The sequence below is a fragment of the Protomyctophum parallelum genome (genome assembly GCF_964188405.1).
Source record: "Protomyctophum parallelum genome assembly, chromosome: 4".
Taxonomy (NCBI): Eukaryota; Metazoa; Chordata; class Actinopteri; order Myctophiformes; family Myctophidae; genus Protomyctophum; species Protomyctophum parallelum.
In genome coordinates, this window is record NC_139700.1 from 3,060,077 (window position 1) to 3,079,329 (window position 19,253).

At 43.6% G+C, this 19,253-nt stretch overlaps 1 protein-coding gene across 1 annotated transcript; it reads left to right on the plus strand.

The window, feature by feature from the left end:
- Positions 1 to 369: 369 nt before the first annotated feature.
- LOC310857042 (uncharacterized protein) lies at positions 370 to 18,884 on the plus strand. The gene is made up of 9 exons (XM_083762638.1): positions 370 to 580; positions 832 to 909; positions 1,676 to 1,752; positions 5,772 to 5,889; positions 9,803 to 10,002; positions 11,983 to 12,261; positions 14,923 to 15,114; positions 16,163 to 16,432; positions 18,587 to 18,884. Exons 1-9 carry the CDS (start codon positions 474 to 476, stop codon positions 18,622 to 18,624), a joined length of 1,359 nt encoding a protein of 452 aa, XP_083618764.1. The 5' UTR covers positions 370 to 473; the 3' UTR covers positions 18,625 to 18,884.
- The last annotated feature ends 369 nt before the right edge of the window (positions 18,885 to 19,253 follow it).

A 19,253-nucleotide genomic window follows, 5' to 3' on the forward strand; every position in this document is an offset into this window, starting at 1 on the left:
AGGCCAAGTAGGAGCCTGACCAGTTTGTTTTGGGAGGTCTGGAGCCTTGTTTTAAGGGCCTTTGAGGTGCTGTGGTACAAAGAGGTGGCTGCATAGTCAAAGTGTGTGTGTGTGTGTGTGTGTGTGTGTGTGTGTGTGTGTGTGTGTGTGTGTGTGTGTGTGTGTGTGTGTGTGTGTGTGTGTCCGTGACATGGATCAGGGTTACAGTAAATGACAATGTAATTCAGCCCAGGGGTGCCATGGATGAAAAGAGTACGGGGGTGATCTGAAGCAGACATGAGAACCACTGCTTTACATTTCTTCAGACGATTTTTCAATGTTTTGTTAAGCTTGTTTTCGTAGACCTGTCGCAGAATCTGGCAACACCGCTTGGACAGTGCCTGCAGGGGCTGGTTACTGACTGAAGCAGACAGTTTCTACACAGTGAGATTCAAAACACAGAAGGCAAACCCCCAGCAGGAATTCTCTGTTGAATGAACGAGTGGATTTCCTCTGAAGTTGGTTTACCAACAAGTCTGATGGCGTCTTGGGCAAAGTCGTCCGGTGGCGGCAGGCGGCCTCCGTCCAACCCGAATGGAAGGTAAAGAAAACGGAGGGCTTTCCTTGAATGAAAGGCCGGGGGTTTTTAGCATGGTGGACATAATGCTAACGTTAGCCACCGGTCCAGCAGCATCGTGTGGATGAATATAATAACACAGTGTATATCTATATTTATTTTTGAATTGCATGGTGTGGTGTATTAAGTATTAACCATTCGGCAACGAATCGTGTGGAAAGGGTCTAAAAGCTATACACAATAGCGCTGATGTGATGTGTGTTGTTTTTGTGCAGCGGCCCCCAGCCCCACCGGGCGTTCAGGAGACCAGCTCCCTACCCCAAACCAGAGGAACGAGACAACACACAAGAGAGGTACCTTTTCATATTCAATGGTGGTTTTCAACCCTTTTCATGTGAAGGTCCCTTGTTTATTCGGCTCTTAAGCCACGGGCCACCAATACCCTCGGACACAAAACTAGAGAATAAGTTTTGGTTGTCGTTGGATAAGATTTTGTCCACAATTCCATTTTGGTACCATATGTTACAGGCAAACGTTGATCAAAATAACAATTCTACATTCTCTAATTGTGTAGACTCCTTGTGAATTAAGCAATGCAGATTTCTAACCATAATGTAACTCTTGAGAGTGTCAAATAAAACAACATTGACGGTTTGACCCATTTGGTCTCAATTTACACTCGAGAGTTAAAGATGGGTCCATTTGGTTACCAACTCTCTATTTAGCGGGGGGCCACCTGGATTCTGGAACCTCCTCAAGGACCAGTTAGCTTAAGGATGTGCTTTTGGATGTGGTCAAAGCGTTTACACACAATCAAATGGCTCATAACAGGTGACATTGTATTACTTGTGATTTGGGTAACGGCACATTTGTGTCAACACAATAACGTTTTAAAATCCTTCCCCAAAAGAGAATAGGAGGGAGACACTGCTCAGAGTTCACGCAGGTCTAGGAAAACAAGCCCAAAAGAAGCGACTATGCAGGCCGCATGAGCACTTTAAACCTGCTATTTGAAGCTGGAACCTTATCATTATGGGGATTGGACTCGCACACACAAACACACTTTCTAGGAAACACAATGGAAAATCTAAATATGCCGTTATTTTTCTGCCATTTCAGTTATGAAGAGGTGGACTCACAACAACATGACTATTCTGGTAACATGCAGTATGAGGGTTACCAACATCAACAAAATGGTGAGTTTATTAAAAAAAAAAAAAAAAATCTATTGATAGTCTGATGATTGAATTTCATATTAAGGTTAGGTTCATTTATTGCCGTCCAACTGAGCCAATCAGCCTTTTGAAGGATTATGCTTATGCTTATTTTGCTTACAGTAGTAGTACCCTCATTGAAATTGAGGTTAAACTAACCAGGAAGACTCCCCGAGGTCGCGTGCACGCATCCGCCTGGGTGACGGCAGACTGCTGGGCAAGCGCTGGCGCTTTGGCATGGGGGGTCAGATCAACATATGGAATGAATTCTGTACTGGCCATATATGGAGTATATCTTGAGTCTACAGGGTTTGATGAGGTCAGATTAAGGCTATGGAACAGAGCTAAGGTCAGATTAGCCCTGGTTCTTGACTCTCGTATTCATACGAGAGTCAAGGCGTAACTGCACCCTGTTTTTTGCACTCGCTACATTTACAAATAATCCGTATATATAAACATTCGGATTACAAATATAAAGTACTCACAATTTGTCCCACAGGTGTTAGTTAGTTGCTGCTCCAGCGATTAGAATTGCTGCATCCCGCGTTGTTTAATAAAAAGCATTTTTATCCGAGCTGTTATTTTGCCATTGGCTTTCAACTACGCGCCCCTATCGGTCGGGAGGAGGGTGGCACTCTGTGTGTTCGATATAGGTACGCTGACCGCCCTGCCAATACAGACTAATAGGCGAGTGCGCTCCCGGTGTGCAACTGTGGATTTCCCAAACGAACCCCGTTTGGAAAAAGTAGCCGGGGCGCTCGGATAAAAATGCTTTTTATTAAACAACGCGGGATGCAGCAATTCTAATCGCTGGAGCAGCAGCTAACTAACACCCGTGGGATAAAAAGTGAGTACTTTATATTTGTAGGGCTAAGGTCAGATCAACATATGGAATGTCAGAACGGGTCGGCTCCATATATGGAGATCTAAGGGTGGCAGCGGGGGCAGTGTCTTGAGTGTGCAGGGTTTGATGAGGGCCTCGGTAGGCCTTAAGTTTCGGGCCTGTTGAGAACTCTATAGTTTTCGCAGGTTGCCGGGTGTGGCTGCACTATAAACTTTGGGGCGTGCCTGTCTAGACAGTCAAAAGGGAGACATCGAAGAGGAAGGACGGTTGGGGAAATGAATCCTTTTCAATCCAAAATATACTGTAATGCCTTAACATGTTGTTGGGCTACAGGCTGTACATTGTTAAATGCACCGTAATCCTCAGACAATGCTGTATGTCAGTTAAACATCCTGGCAAGATCGAGTCTGTTACAAAAAACATTAGCAAACAATACATTTGGACACGCCCGTCGCCTACCTGTGTCGTCATGTACATTCATTGTACAGTACAAAATCGGATGCATGACAATTAAGGTTGGGCGATATGCCAATTTTTTTCAACCGCCCATCGTCTGACCAAGAATCGGCGATTGACGATGTATTCGTGTCATAAAAGTAAAGTGAGAACAGCTCAGATCTACAAGCTCTTAAGCTGCCTGTTTTTGCAGCTCCGTTCGCTAGGCGTTGAGAGCTTGTAGATCAGTCTGTTTCTGCTGCGCAGCCAGGGTAACTTGCTCCCTTGCCTCCGCGCACCGGTCTGTCGGAGGCTCGAAGCGGAGCCCACAAGCTCCTGCGGCCGGGCTGATCCACAGGCTCTCAAGGCATTGCGTCCTGCCTGTTTTTGCAGTGCCGTTCGCTACGCGTTGAGAGCTTGTAGATCTGTCCATTTTTGCAGCGCTGGTGTCGGGGTTCGTTCACGTTGATGATCCCCGAGCCTATACAGTGGAGAAGTCTTGAGCACAGGCTCAGAGGGGCGCTAACTCTAAGCTAAGCGCTAAGCTAACGTTGCCCGAGCCTATACAGTATAGGCTCGGGGATCGTTAGCTTAGCTTAGCGTGTAGCTACTGTTTCAACACACTGAACTAACTTCATCTATACTAACACTACCAGCCTGTTTTTTATTTTTTTCCCCCGACTTCACGGGTGGCGCATTGGGATTGTGATGAGACACGAGACAGCAGTGTGCATTCTGTTGTGACTGTATATTATTAAACTGCATGGGTCTGGACTCCGGAGCTTAAACAACATGTAGGCTACAGCCTCCCTCGGCTCTTACGGCTGCCGTTAGTGCCGTTCCCCGATGCTGCTGACTGCTGAGTGCGGGGAGTCGGACTGTGGGAGCATACCATTATAACGGGAGGAGGGGATTTCCACCCGGCCGCTTGCTGGCCCAAATTGATTCACATGCTGCTCACACTTTACAGGTTAATTGGGCTAAATCGTCCCGAAGAATCGCCTAATAAAAATATTCGGCGATTGGATTCGTATATTCGCGATTGACGATGTATTCGTATCGTCACCCAACCCTAATGACAATGCGAATCTGCGATGGTATGGTCAATAATGCAGAACCTCTCAGGGGTATTAGAATTCGAGCTACAGAGTGACCTTGAATGAAGACAGCCCTGTTCTGGTATTTCTAAGATATTATCTTGCATTAGTTGTACTGTAATAGCATACAAAAAATCTGTGGTTCAAACAGTCGTTTCGGCATTAATTTCTAAAGGACACAATGAATGAAGGTGTTCACCACGTACAATTGAACCTGTTGCCAGGGAGTACATGGCAGTTACTTATCAGTAACAGGCAGCCAAACACTTGTTTAGTATCTCTGTGGCTTGGCATGTCTCTGTGACAGATCCACATTTTTCCATTACTTTTGAACAGCCATGAACATTTTGTTTGGTATTTCACTGTGGCTTAGGGCTATACTTTATCACAACAAACTTCTTTGTTCAAGTAACAGCCAAACTTTATAGTATTTCATAATCTCTGTGCCAGATCTGGTTTGGGAATTTTTGGGGGTACTATAAATAGCACAATATCAGGTCTGTCCAAAAACAAGAATAACATACTGCGAATGCATAGAGAATGAGACAACCAGGTGCTCACCGGAGACCAGTTTGTTTTTATCTATGGTACCACGCTATTTTAAACACGCCACACGCACGTCGCTTAACACCTACATTACAGGTGACGGGTCACACAATGGGCTGTTGATATGCATCTATGCTCATTGCTATTCAAAGACATATGTCACATGCCATAGATCCGCATGCTGGTGTGACACTGCAGCCTTTGTAAACGTTTTTGAAGTGTGAAATTAGTGACTGGTTTGTGATTGATGCGTGTTTGTGCGTGCTCCTGAAAAATCTTCGGAGGGACGGCGCGGTACTGCCTGCGTGCAATGACCAATGCAACACTGCCGGAGACGCACAACTCTGTAAAGTTAAAATTGTAAAAGGTGCTACTGGATCAGACCAAATCACAACAGGTAAAAAATGGGACATCCAGGGCTGCACTCAAAGTGTAAAAAGAGGGCACAGCCTTTATTATGCCAACATCTTTTGACCTCACATGGAATTGATCAGCCCGGATCTCTCATTTAAAATAAAAATCTAACGTACTGTGAATTTTGTTCTGTGTCTTGGAACAGAGTAAGAGTGCTTCTTTCGCTCACCAGGCTGTGTGTCTTTATTGATCATTTCTGTCGACTGCTTTATTGATCATTTCAGTTGACTGCCGTTCTTCTCTATGGAGCACTGGTAAATTGAAGGAACCAACAGGGTCCTTCTCTTACACTTGGTATAAGAGAGGTTATGAACAGACTGACCTGTTTTATTTCCCCTAATAGTTCTAGGCAAAGATAGTGTTCAGTTATTTCACATTCATTAGCCTGTTCTCACTTTATGCCACCATTAGGACAGATAATCTTGCCGATATTTGTGGTGATCTCGCCGTACGGCAGTTTTTTTTGGGCTTCACCACTTTGATAAATGAGGGCCAATGTATCTAAAATCTCCACTACAGCTCCGGGGTGCTTCTGTTTTGCTATGCTATTCAAGCAAACCCAAAATCTGTCTGGGCAGCGGCGATGTGCACGTTGCTTAAATGTCAGGGCTGTGTGTAGTGTATACTTACTAATGTGTGCTCCCCAATGTGCTGCTTTGTTCCAGAGGTTGAAATGAAGTCGTTATCACAGCGCGTGTCCCTGTACCAGAAGTTCTACAGGCAGGTGCAGGAGCAGAGGAAGCCAGCGGACTGCGTGGTGCTTTCTGTCTCCAGCGGGAGCACGTAAGTACTTTGGTTTGTCAGCTGCCAGTTTTGCACCACATGGAGCGATGCTTGGTCCACATTTTTCCATTTCTTTGGAACAGCCATGAACATTTTGTACTTGGTTTGGTTTGGTATTTTTACTGTGGCTTAGGACGGATCAGAGATTGGTTATATGAACAGGGGCATTTTTTTTTTAGGTAACTTGGGGAAATTTGAAACTATTGTTCTCATAGATTACCGGCTCACATACAGAACTTTAGGCAAGGGTTTTATGTTTCCAAACGAGTTTTGTTTTCAGATAGTCCTGGTATGATATGCCCTCCCTGTTGACATGAACAATAGGTCACACCACTGACGTCTGCCACATGCTAGTTAGTACTAGTCAACCGTAATGCATAACATGGCACACTCATGTTCCCTCCATGTTTTTCTTCTTGCTAGTGTAATGTTTATTTAATGCAGTAGTTGGATCTCTCCATCAATCACTTTTAATATGAATTGCCAAGACCGCAAATGTTTGTTTTTTTTCTTTGACAAAGAATATCATTCTTTGTCACAATGACCTGATTGACTGATTTAATTTATCTAGTTAATAAAAAGCAAGGGCACATCAGCACACAATATCATAGAGGATAAAAAAACAATAATGCTCTAAGTTGTATTTTCATTGTGGTCCTCTAAAAACAAACAACAACACAACATCAAGAACAACCAACATAACAACTAAGAAACCTATACAGAACACAACCTACCATAACGGCTCACTGAACTGATACGAACTGAAACATAGCACATTCTTTGCACTTGGCCGCAAGATTATACAAAGAGGTAGCTATGGTAACGCAATCAGCATCTTCAGTCACGACAACTTGTTAGGCAGGATCTTTCAAATGCAGCTTAAGTTTGAGAAAGGCTGAAACTCAACCTTGCCATATCAGTTACATCATGGTAAATAAATGGTACATGGTGCATTCATATAGTGCTTTTTATCCAAAGCGTGCATTCCATTCACACACCGATGGCGGAGGAAACCATGCAAGGTATCGACTAACTCCGGGGTAGCCCGGGAACGAACTGGGAACCTCACAGTTCATCCGGTCGCCCCAGTTACTTAAGAAAACATCAAACAATCCTGAACTCTGAAATGACATTGTACCAAACTATAATTTAACAAACAAGCTGTAATTTAGAGGTTCTGTTTGCTTGATTGGCCACACATTTAAATGGGCTGATTTTCACTTCAAATGACTCGTTCATGAGTGGCAATTTGCCCGATCTCCAAATCGGATCCGTCTGAGCTGCACTGTTTAAGTAGTATTGCACCGTATAGTAGTTGTATAATATTGCTTCCCAGTTTTGCAACATGCCCCTCCCCTTCACACATACAGTACACAGGTGCCGTTTTAAAATGAAAATAAATGCCCAAGATCGGTAACTGCTGATTGTGAGGCTAAACATTAGTGATTGGGATCGGACCCCAAACCTGATATGAGCACCCCTAGTAAAGTAATCATATAAACGTTATCGTCCCAATTCAATAAATATTGTGTACCCTTTCATAAACATTACAACATACCTATTGTATAGATAGAAAATGTGTCTTATGTCCAGTCAGAATAGAGGGTCTAACACACCAGGAGTAATAAATAATTATCCGAAAATCAAATTTAACAGGTTTTCGAAAATGGTTTAAAATGGCATATTATTTGCATTCTGTCTGTGTGTATGTTTGTACTCAAGACAGTTAAAATAAATGCAAATTAATCATACAAAATAAAAGCTCCCAGTGTGTGTGTGACATTTAAGAGTTGATAAGCATTTTGTCAATGAAGTTATTGACTGGGTGAACTAGATTTTGTATATCTAACTATGGAGTGGGGAAATGCATACTCCCCCCACTTACCTCTACACTAACCTTCCTCCACATTATGACTGATGTGAAAATCGACAAGACTTCAAAAATGTGTTAAGAATAAGATTGTTGAATGTGGAACTGTACGGTTTAGTTTATTCATGTTTTAGTGTGGTAATGTTCAGGACTGTATCAAAACATTCCCTCACTGACGTTGTCACTGTTTAATAGAAACGTATGGTTACTCAAGTTAAAGACCCCTTTATTTAACTTGACTGTTACTGTAAGAATATTTGAACTTTATTTTTATTAGGCCAGGGTTCACTATCTCAATGATAAAGCACTGCAAAGATGACTAATGGTTCCCAATGTCATGACAAACTCATATAAGCCAAGTTAGTTACACAAAGGGAAATGTAATTTTCCTTGCAAGTGTGCTATAATTGGCCCAGGCCGTAGCGTAACGGTCTGGGCACCGGACTGGTAATCCAGTCGCAGTGTGCCGCGGGTTCGACTCCCGGACCCGACACGGCCTTTACTGCATGTCATCCCCCCATCTCTCTCCCGTTTCCTGTCAGCCTACTGTCTGTCCCTTCAAAAATCAATAAAAGGCGTAAGCCGCAAAAAATCTTAAAAAAATAAATAAATTCTATAATTGAAATATTTTTAAACTTACATTTCATTACTGTTCATACTCAGATGCAAATATTATTTGTCATAGAAGGAAGAGAGAGCCATAGTAAAGTCTTATGTTATGACATTGGAATGACAATGACTTCACCACAGCAACACTGGGATGAATAATTGTAGCAGTGATGCTTTTTTTCTCCTTTCTTCAGTAATGTAGGATAATTAGATCTAATAACATGGTTCCCAGTTCCCACCCGCTGGAAAACTAGATAATTGAATACAAAAACAAGAAACATCTTTGATGCCTTGAAAAGTTGTGTAAAATGATAAGTTGTGGAGAAAAACATTTTGAGTTGAGTTGCATGGCCCAGGCCAGACAAGTTTAAACTCTTGTCATGAAGTTTTGGAACATTGCTAATTAAAAAAAGAGTGGGAATCATGTAATAAACAGACACTGCACAAAGATTTGTTGGCCTCGGATGAGGTTCTTGCTCTGAATTTTCACATCTCTGTAATGGCCAGTATAATATAATGTTAAATTATATATCTAGAGATGCTGTGCTTTATGCCTCAGCCAGGTAAACCATTGTTTTCACAAATCTTCCAAAATTATGCATACAGCGTAATGTTGAACAAATTAATGCATATCCTGTCTGATAATGAACAGATTCCGTGCCATTGCCGTAGATCTAGGTCAATTGAAGCCTATTTCTCGATACTACGCTTAACGCCATTGCCGTAGTGCATTCGATCAAGCCATAATGCTACTTACGTTAGCATCGGGTAGCTAGCTGTTGTCACAGGGTCGCCCGTCTTGGATCATCGGCACCATAATACTCCATTCTATCTGTTTTCTTTCAATCGCCTGTGTCTCCTATTCCTTGTCCCAGATGGCATTTTTGGTCAAAACAACGTTTCTTTGAAGAGCCGACGATGGGGCCTCCTCCGGAGCCCCGGCATCGACCCATCTTGTAAACAACAGTCGTCCTGGACCTGTTCAACTTACTAGCTTAAGCTCACTTCCGGAAGTCTGGAAATGTGGCTTTTCAAAATAAGAGCTCAACTGGCAAAAATGCTGGCGTGAACTAGATCCTAATTTTTCAACAAATGCTAGCAGGCTAAGTGTTAAGGCTTGTCATTTTTCCTGGCAACACAAAATATTTTCAAAACCTATTGAATTCCTGTTTCAGAAAAGGTTCTGTCTAAATACAGTACATCTCGCAGCATTAAACCCTCATAATTGATATGAAAACCAGACTGGTCTGCTGGTGTCATCATCATACTGTATATATGACAGAATCTACCACACACACACAATATAAATCTCTTGAGTTCTTTGGGAGTTCACGAAGACGACGGCGAAACCAAAAGACATGCAACAAACGGTCCAGTTACTCACCAAGTTCTATGCCAAGTAAGTTTAACAAAGTGTTTTTCTTCCTCTCAAAGGGATTACCCCAAATCGCTAGGGCTGTGTTTGCAGGAGCGCGGCCTGTCTGTGGAAATGCTCTACCTTCAGGCGGAGTCGGGCCTGACGCGGGCCCTGCAGGACGTCCGAGCAGACGGCTCCCCGTTTTGTATTCTGGTCGAGCAGACAAATGTATCTCTGTCCTCCTGCACTGTTATCATATTCTCAGAATCCCTCAAAAGTAAGTCCCCTCTCTCCCCCCCACAAATAACAAAAAACCCCTATTCTTCTATGACTTGGCTCTTAAAAACTGAAAGCAGACGTACTACAAATAAAAAAATACTGGTCACATTTTCTCTATTCACACTAATGTATTTTAGTTTGGTCTATTTGGAAGGAAGTAATCACAGATTACAAATCATACAGTTTAGATATTTTTGACGGACTGGGGCATTTGAACATGGGGCTAAATACGTCCTTTTTTGCTAAGTTTTACGGCGATTAATTTATTAATATTTACTATAGTCCTACTCCAGGAAATTGCATCTGGCCACAAAAGATCACAGGATCTACTGAATGTGAAGGTAGAGGCGGGGGTTGCCATACTGTGTGTCGTCGACTCAATATGTCAAATTTGTTACATTCAATAGATCATGTGATCTTTTGTGGCCAGATATAATTTGTTGGGGTCTAGTAGGACTATAGTAAATAATATAAAAATAAATCACCATATTTATTTGTAAAACAAAATACATATTTAGGACCATGTTCGAATGCCCCCACCCCCCTGTCAAAAATAGCTAAAATCGCTAAAACGAAAGAAAGCAGCAAATGAAAAAACAATTACTCATCTTTTACTTTCTCTAATAACAACCTAAAACATGAACCTTGGTTGAAAAAAAACAACTAAAGTTGGCCTTTTTAATAGATTGTAGCGTGCTACAATTTGGGTGGATTTGGATCAGAAGAAAACGAGAACAATCGCTGATGTGGGCGCAAAACCTGGACCAACATATATGATTAATGTTCAACAATCTTTCCCATTTCCTTTGAATAAAAAAAGAAAATAAATGCACACATTTGCGTATCACTGTCAAATCAGATATTGTTAACTTAAGAGGAGTTACGTTCAACAGATAAAATCTTGTATAGCCTTAATGAACTGCTTTCTAATGGCATTGCGCTCATTTCCCAAACCAATTTATTTTGCGTGTGGAAATTAATCAGTCGCTCTAAATTATTTCCCCAATGAATTATGCCCAAGATTCAATAATATGCCCATGGTGTTTTTAATATGAATAATCCTTTGTTTATCATCACTTTATATACCACTTGAATTCGGTGTGGTTACACACAACGTAAAATATAAATTAATAAATGTCAACGTTAAATAATTTAACAATACATTTAAAATGTTTTTCACCAACACTTTCATCCAAATGTACATATATAAATAAACATTACATGACATAACATGACATGACATTACTGTACAAAGACATTATCTAAGGTGAGTAAAATTACATGGACGGCTTTTGGTGAAATATTCTTGGCAGTAAATGAGTTTAAAAAAAAATCACACCCGTGTGACGTGAGTGGTGAAACTCTGTGTGGGGGTCCCCGTAAGTTCCAGACCCACAGGAACGCGCCCAGGGGGCTGGCCCGGTTCCGGCGAGCTGCCCCACGTCCGAAATGGTTGAGAAATGACCATACTGTCACACCCAAAATCATCATATATATACAGTTAGTGTGTGTGTGTGTGTGTGTGTGTGTGTTAGGCTGCGCAACAATGACACTTGGTTGTGAAAACCAACTAAATGCTATTTTCGTGCTCTGACACAGCCAGCCAGGGACCCAGGGACACACAAAGCTGTCTATTGGAGTGGTTGCACCACTCAAAAACATGAAAAATAATAATTTGCACTACATCACACAACATCCCACTTAAAAATAACAATAAAGTAATACACCATATACCATGCCCACAAAATATTTTATTACAAATACCAGTTCATCAGTCACGAAAGAAAACACTTTACAATTGCAATACTCTACAATGCCATTATCAATTTGCAAACACCAGTTCATCATCACTGCAAAAGAAATGCCATCTCCAAATAATACAATGTGACACAAATGTGACGTTATTTTGTGCGCTTTTATATTTGTCCCCTTGAACCACAAACAATTCATCATCCTAACATTACCACTCTGCTCCCAGTCCACCGCAACATGCCCAAGGACCAAGCCATGGATTTCGTCACGGCCGAGTACGGCCGTGGCCGCGTCAAGGAGAACGCTCCCAGTGACCCCGCGGACATTGCAGCGCGGTCCTCGGAGCTGGTGGACGACTTCCTGGAGCGCGAGAAGGTCGAGCGCCACGTGGTGCCCTCCGAAACACGCCAGCTCCTCCTGCTGCTGGCAGAAGGAGTGCACATGTATCCAGAGGAGCTGGGAACCATCGCCGACTATCTGCGTTCCCGACAGGATCATGCACAAGGTGGCACCACGATCATCGTTATTTCTCCCAAGCATTCTCTCTCTCGTCTTGCGCAATGCATACATGCATACATAAATGCACACATTTTAAGGGCCAACCGATGAAAACCTACTTTAACTGCACCCAGAAGGGGTGCTCCGCGGAAATCGTTTCTACAGTGTACAGTTAAAGGTTTTCCAAGCCTATGGTCAGAAGGGGGGGGGGGGGGGGGCTGCCCCAGTGCATTAAGGTTGGTGAACATGCGCTGCTCACGTGCTTGCGGTTATTTTTAGGTTAGGGTTGGAGATGGGCTTAGTACTGGTCGAACTAACGGGAGGTCGAACCAATGCCATGCCGCCGGTCAGAAGTAGCTTTCACATGCATGCTCTACACCAGTGTTTCCCAACCTTTTTTGTCCCAGGGAACACTTTTCATAGCCTAAAAGTCTCGGGGAACACCTAGGGGGGGGGGGGGGGGGTATATATATATATATATATACACACACATACATATACATATATATATATTAAATATACATATATTAAAAATATAGTCAAAGTAAATATACTTTTAAAAACACACATGACAGCACTCATCAAATAACTTAAAAGAGAAAGAAAAGGACAGAGACAGTGCCTCAGTTTAAAAAAAATTGCTCATATACAATGTGAAATTCCACCTAATCCTTTTCCTTGTCATTATTATGGGCCAACTTGTGAAAGCTGCATGCTTTTATTGTGAAGGGTCTCAGTTCTCACCGCCTGCTTATTTCCACGTGCTGAAAATAGCTGATCGACAAGCTCACAACGCGTTGAGTCCGCAACGCGTTGTGAGCTTGTAGATCAGCCATTTTCAGCATGCAAGCATAACACGTGTACGACGAAGAATAAATCGGGCATCACTGCGCTTCTGTGGTCACTGTGGAGGGAGGGAGATATATTTTGTTGGCCGAATGAGGCGATCATGTTTGGACATCTATGGACGGCTATTTTGGACATCTATTTTTCGTGGCACATTATGTTTAATCACAACAACGTCACGTTTACTTTACGTGTTTGGGTCGGGACATGTAGCCTAGGACTGTATGTGTCTGCTGTCTACGTGCATATGCGCTCTGCGCGCTCCAGTCTTTCTAGAGGGAGCGAAATGTAGCGTCTTCTGCATGCATCTAAGCATTAACATTTCAATGGCCGAGGGTCGTTAGAGTCTATTGTTCCGTGTTGTTGTTATCGACGACGCAACAATAAGAATCCTGCAGCTCAGTAGCTATAATATTGCTTTTGGGGGAGAGTTAGTGTGCCGCCTGATTTGACAGAAAGTAACACTATAACTTAATTTCGGTCAAATTACGCGGAGCACTTGGACACATCAAACGGAGCACCAAAGCTCCGCGACACACAGGTTGGGAAACACTGCTCTACACTACAGTATAGCCTCCCCTAACATAGAATGAACTTCTTCACTGCTTATGGAGGTGCGCTCCATAACCTCCCCTAACATAGAATTAACTTCTTCACTGCTTATGGAGGTGCGCTCTATAACCTCCCCTAACATAGAATTAACTTCTTCACTGCTTATGGAGGTGCGCTCCATAACCTCCCCTAACATAGAATTCACTTCTTCACTGCTTATGGAGGTGCGCTCCATAACCTCCCCTAACATAGAATTAACTTCTTCACTGCTTATGGAGGTGCGCTCCATAACCTCCCCTAACATAGAATTAACTTCTTCACTGCTTATGGAGGTGCGCTCCATAACCTCCCCTAACATAGAATTCACTTCTTCACTGCTTATGGAGGTGCGCTCCATAACCTCCCCTAACATAGAATTCACTTCTTCACTGCTTATGGAGGTGCGCTCCATAACCTCCCCTAACATAGAATTAACTTCTTCACTGCTTATGGAGGTGCGCTCCATAACCTCCCCTAACATAGAATTCACTTCTTCACTGCTTATGGAGGTGCGCTCCATAACCTCCCCTAACATAGAATTCCAATTTGTGGATGATTGGATGTTGCATACACGATATTTGGCATTTTGTGATTTAAAATGTTGAGTTGACCGTGGGCCTGAGCATAAATCAAAATAAACACTTAACTGAGGTTTTCCTCTTTTATCCCTCTGCTGATGCTTTCGCGTGAACAACGATCTGGTGCCACTGCCACCCATTTATAAAACAAATATGGGCAAATTCACCTTCCAAAGCACTGCTCCCCAGGTGTGGAATGCCCTCCCCCCATCGCTCAAAACAAACAAATCACTGGCTTCCTTCAAGACAGGCCTAAAAATTCACCTGTCAGCAGGTCAAAGGAAGAGGAGGTGATCGCCCCAGCCTCTTTGTGCGAATAATCCCCTTCCGATTAACCTTCGGCCCCAACCTGTGCATACTGTATATTTCATGTTTAGAGGAAATGTATATGTTGCTTAAAACTATTATTGTTATATCACTTACTGTTACTGTGTTAACTTATTATTCATGTCATGTGTGAGTGGATAGGACCCGAATGGAAACAAGGCCTTGGTTCGGTGAAATCCTTTTTTGGACAAAAATGCCTGACTGTACATTGTGCCGTTTGCATTCATGTTGCCTAATAAAATATTCAATCAAATTCAATCAAAAACTTCAGATTAAATCTCTCCCCTTCTGACTCTCAGCTCTGCTTCCTCCCTCCTTCCCCTTAGCCTCCACTGCTGAGGGGGCGAGGGGGAACATGTTACCTCCAGGCCTGGGGAAGCCTCCTCCCCTCCTGCCCACACCGCCAGGGCCCCCTCAGCTGAGTCAGCTCCAGTCTGGAGGTGGATCCGGGGGCTTGCTAGCCGAGGCTTTGGGGGATCACTCCCCGTCTCAGCCCACTCCTCTCTTGGGTTCGTCAGGTCAGACATCATACATTGTTCTTTTTTTCCCCCCCTCAAATAGAGGAACCCACTTCCATGTTTATGATAAATGTTATGGAATAATTTCTTTATAAAAGAAGACTGACATGTTGAGCTTCACCATACAGCATTCACACATGCATGACAATTCACAAATTGACAGTCAGTTAGAATAAATGGAACCACTTACCTTAACCCATTCTGACCTGAGATCAGATTCTATAAATGTCAGTCGTTCTTCGATTTTCTTTCAAAAGTAGCAGACCTACAAGCTCGTATCGCGCCACTCGGTGGCGCGATATGAGCTTGTAGATCTGCTATTTTTCAATAGCTAAAGCATAACATGATGCCGACACCAAAATGGGTGCCCGGTCAGAATGGGTTAACAGACATCACACTTAAAATATAGAGTGTAGCGTGTTACAATTTGGTTGGAAAACAAACCCTGCACCCTGCATTAATGTTCAACAATCTTTCCCATTTCCTTTGATAAAAAAATTATCTTTAAAATAAATGCAGTCAACAATTAACCCATTTTGGCCTGGGACGATTCTGAAAACTCCTTCTAAATACTGACCTAAGTTGAAAAGTAAGTGATTAGAAAACAACCTGTGATATGTCTTCTTTTATTTTCCTGAATCGATTATATGAAGACAGGTCTCAATTATTCAGAAATAATGTTTATGAGCTGGTCCAGCCGGCTCCATTCACTGCCATGTATATTCATTGAACTTCCGGTCTGAGTTTTGGCTCCTATGAAAACATCCATGAAAGTGTCATGGCGCAGCCCAGTCACGTGGCCATGTCCATTCCTTCTGAAAGCTTCCTTTGTTGCCCAGGATCTCTTCTTCTACTTTGGTATTTCGCGCATTTGACTGGCACTGGCTCCCTATAGTGGCACTCCCACCTAGTGTAACAGAAGGGAATGTGTTTAATGGTTACAATAGCCCCATCCCAAACAGATACCAGTTTAGCAGCTACAGATCATCCACGCAGCAATGTTGTTTATTGAAAAGCGATGTCTGTTTCTCTCTCTCTCTCCCTCTAGGCTCCTACCCTAAAACAAAACCACCTCCACTGCTGTCCTTGCACCGAGCCTCTGGTCCCCCCCACGGGCCCCCGGCCCAGCAGGGGGGCCCCTCTGCTCCCCGTGGCCCTCCGCCTTCACACAACCCCTACGGGGCGCCGGGGCCACGCGGTCCCCCGTCCCACCACGTTCCGCCGTACCACCCGGGCCCTCGGGCTCCTCACGGCATCAGAGGCCCTCCGCCCTCTCTGAAGAGCCTTCGACCCCACGCTCCTCTGCTGGCTAATCCAGGTGAGTGTGGCCCCGAGATAATTTCACAACACGGCTGTGGAGGCAACGGTGCTACCAACTGCGCCACCGGGACACGGTGTCCACAGCTAGAATGTCTCGTGTTCGATTCCCACCGGGGACGCTGTGGGCGCTGGGGTGCGTGTTCTCTCCTCCGCCTCAGCAGTGCACTTACCCTAGGTGAGGTTGGTGACCTTCTGTGTGGAGTTTGCATGTTCTCTCCCCGTGTCCCCAAGGGTAGGTACCCTCGCAAAAAACATGAAGTAATCCTGGTCTCTAATACTCTATACTGCCTCCCCCTGGTCAGCCAGGGCGCCTGATGGAGGGGAACTGGTTGGAATAACGTGTTCCTTCCACGCGCTACGTCCTACTGGAGAAACTCACCCTGTGGTGATAAGAAGCGGCCTGCTCACTCTTCATGCATTGAAGGAAGCATGAGCTCAGTTCGGGGCTCTCCCCAGGTTGGCAGAGGGAGCGTAGCGCCCAGGATTACATCTTATGCAATAGAACTTTGCTAAGCCCCTCCCCAAACTGCTACGGTCCAATCACAGCTAAGCATAACATGGGTTAGACAAACCTCCACCAATAGTTTTCCTATTATGATAAACCATTGTTTAAAGAAAGAAATGTCACGCACATATTTTCCCAGTGCATACGGCAGGCCTTGTTGACGGATTTGGAAGAGATTTTGAAGGTCTGTTTCCAAAAATGAACCAGTATTTAACAGTCCATGATATTTACATTGCAACGAATGAGCCCACCTGGAAAGTGTCCATGACCCATGGAGAGAGGCTTAGAGTACAGCCATCTTGCCAGCAAGGTGACACTTTCCATAGACAGCCCATTCATCCAAACAGAAAAGTCCTCTCTAATTATATTAAACAACGTCAAAATCACCAACATTGCAGCTGTAGGGAAAGCTTGAATTGTCCTCTTTCAATCTGTAAAGTGTTTGTTTCATAAGAATCCACTGTAGACATTTTATGAGCTACTTCCTGTCAAATATCTTGCAGATGATTCTTTTGAAGTGCTGGAGTTTGGGAGTGCTCGTTGACTATCACTCAACGGCCCATGTGTACCACCTGTTTTGAATGTGCACATAATGCAGGAGGCAGCAGGAGGTTGCTTTACTGATAACGAGCGCTTCCATACTCTTGATACTTGGAAAATAATCATCTGCAAGGAATTTCTTGAAGTAGCTCATAAAATGTCTACGGTGGATTTTTATTAAACAAAAACCTTACAGATTGAAAGAGGATAATTCAAGCCTACAAGCTGCAATGTTGGTGATTTTGACCTTGTTTAATATAATTAGAGAGGACTTTTCTGTTTGGATGAATGGGCTCTCCATGGGAAGTATCACCTTGCTGGCCAAGATGGCTGTGGTCTGAATATGGAGAATTCGCACCAAGCCCCCAGGGAGGCTCTCCAGCGTTGAAGCACTCGGCCCTATAGTGGTAAGAGAGGGGACTGCAGGCGGACCCGTGGATTTATCACGAGGAAACCCTGTGCATCTGGGCTTTAACATTGAGCGCTCGTTTGCACTTCCGCATTTTGGACACCAAATTGTTGTCTCCACCAGGCCGAAGGCATGGGGGGAGAGTATGTTTTGCACTCCGTCCGTCCGTCCGTCCGTGTGTGTGTCCGTGAGCAGCTAATCTCCGGCACCGTTAACCCAGTCGATGCCAAATTTTGCACACACACTCCCTGGATGCCAACGATGAACCTCTGCCCCAAAATTTCCAGAACGGTCTGTTATAGCGCCACCAGGAGGCCGCTTTGTGCAAAACAAGTTTTTGCACAGTACACCTACAGATTTTGTCCAAACATCGCGCAAATTGGTACACAGTCTCTCTAGTTGCATTTGTTTTCCTCATGACATGAACATTGTTGCAAAAAACATACAAATGGACTGTGTCAAATGGCTGTGTTGTCTATTCTTATTGCATTTGTTTTCCTTTTTGTTGCAAAAAACATGTTTATATTACTCCTAAAGATTTTGCCAAACATCACACACACTCCTATCCTCCTGGTGGAGACCTGTGCCCAGAAGGGCACTTTTTCTAGTTTTGTCTAGTTTGAATGCTGAGATAAGAAATTACAACCATTGAACGCTGTTGTACTTATTCTATTCTGTCTTTGTTTTCCTTTAATCAGGTGGCCCCCCTCCGCGACCCAATGGACCACGACGTTAAGAAGTGATTGAAATACCCCCCCCCCCCCCCCCCCCCTAACACACACACACCCCAACCAAACAAGATAGCCCATACATGACTGTGAAACCTAAGAAGATTGAATAGACTGCCAGTGCCGGCATTTATTTTGAATTTCTTTATATAATTTCACTATACTGCAAAGAAAGAAACCCCTCTGCACCTGCATTAATTTAATCTATAGGCTGGGGTGGAAGATGATGGCAGATCAGATCCTCTTCCACGTCCCTCCCTCCACCATCAGTACTCGTCTGAACCACTTTAACCCATTCTGAACGGGCACCCATTTTGGTGTTAGCATCATGTTATGCTTTATCTATTGAAAAATAGCAGATCTACAAGCTCATATCGCGCCACCGAGTGGCGCGATACGAGCTTGTAGGTCTGCTATTTTTGAAAAATCGAAGACACTTTTAGAATCTGATCTCAGGTCAGAATGGGTTAATAATGAAACTGTCAGGATGTAATAGACATTTTTAGAATCTGATCTCAGGTCAGAATGGGTGAAACCTGCCGTCCCTATTTTGAGCATGTCATTCTAGGAGATAAAAACAGTTAAACATTGTACAGCATGTTGCTACAACAGGGATTAAATGGACACTCGGACATGG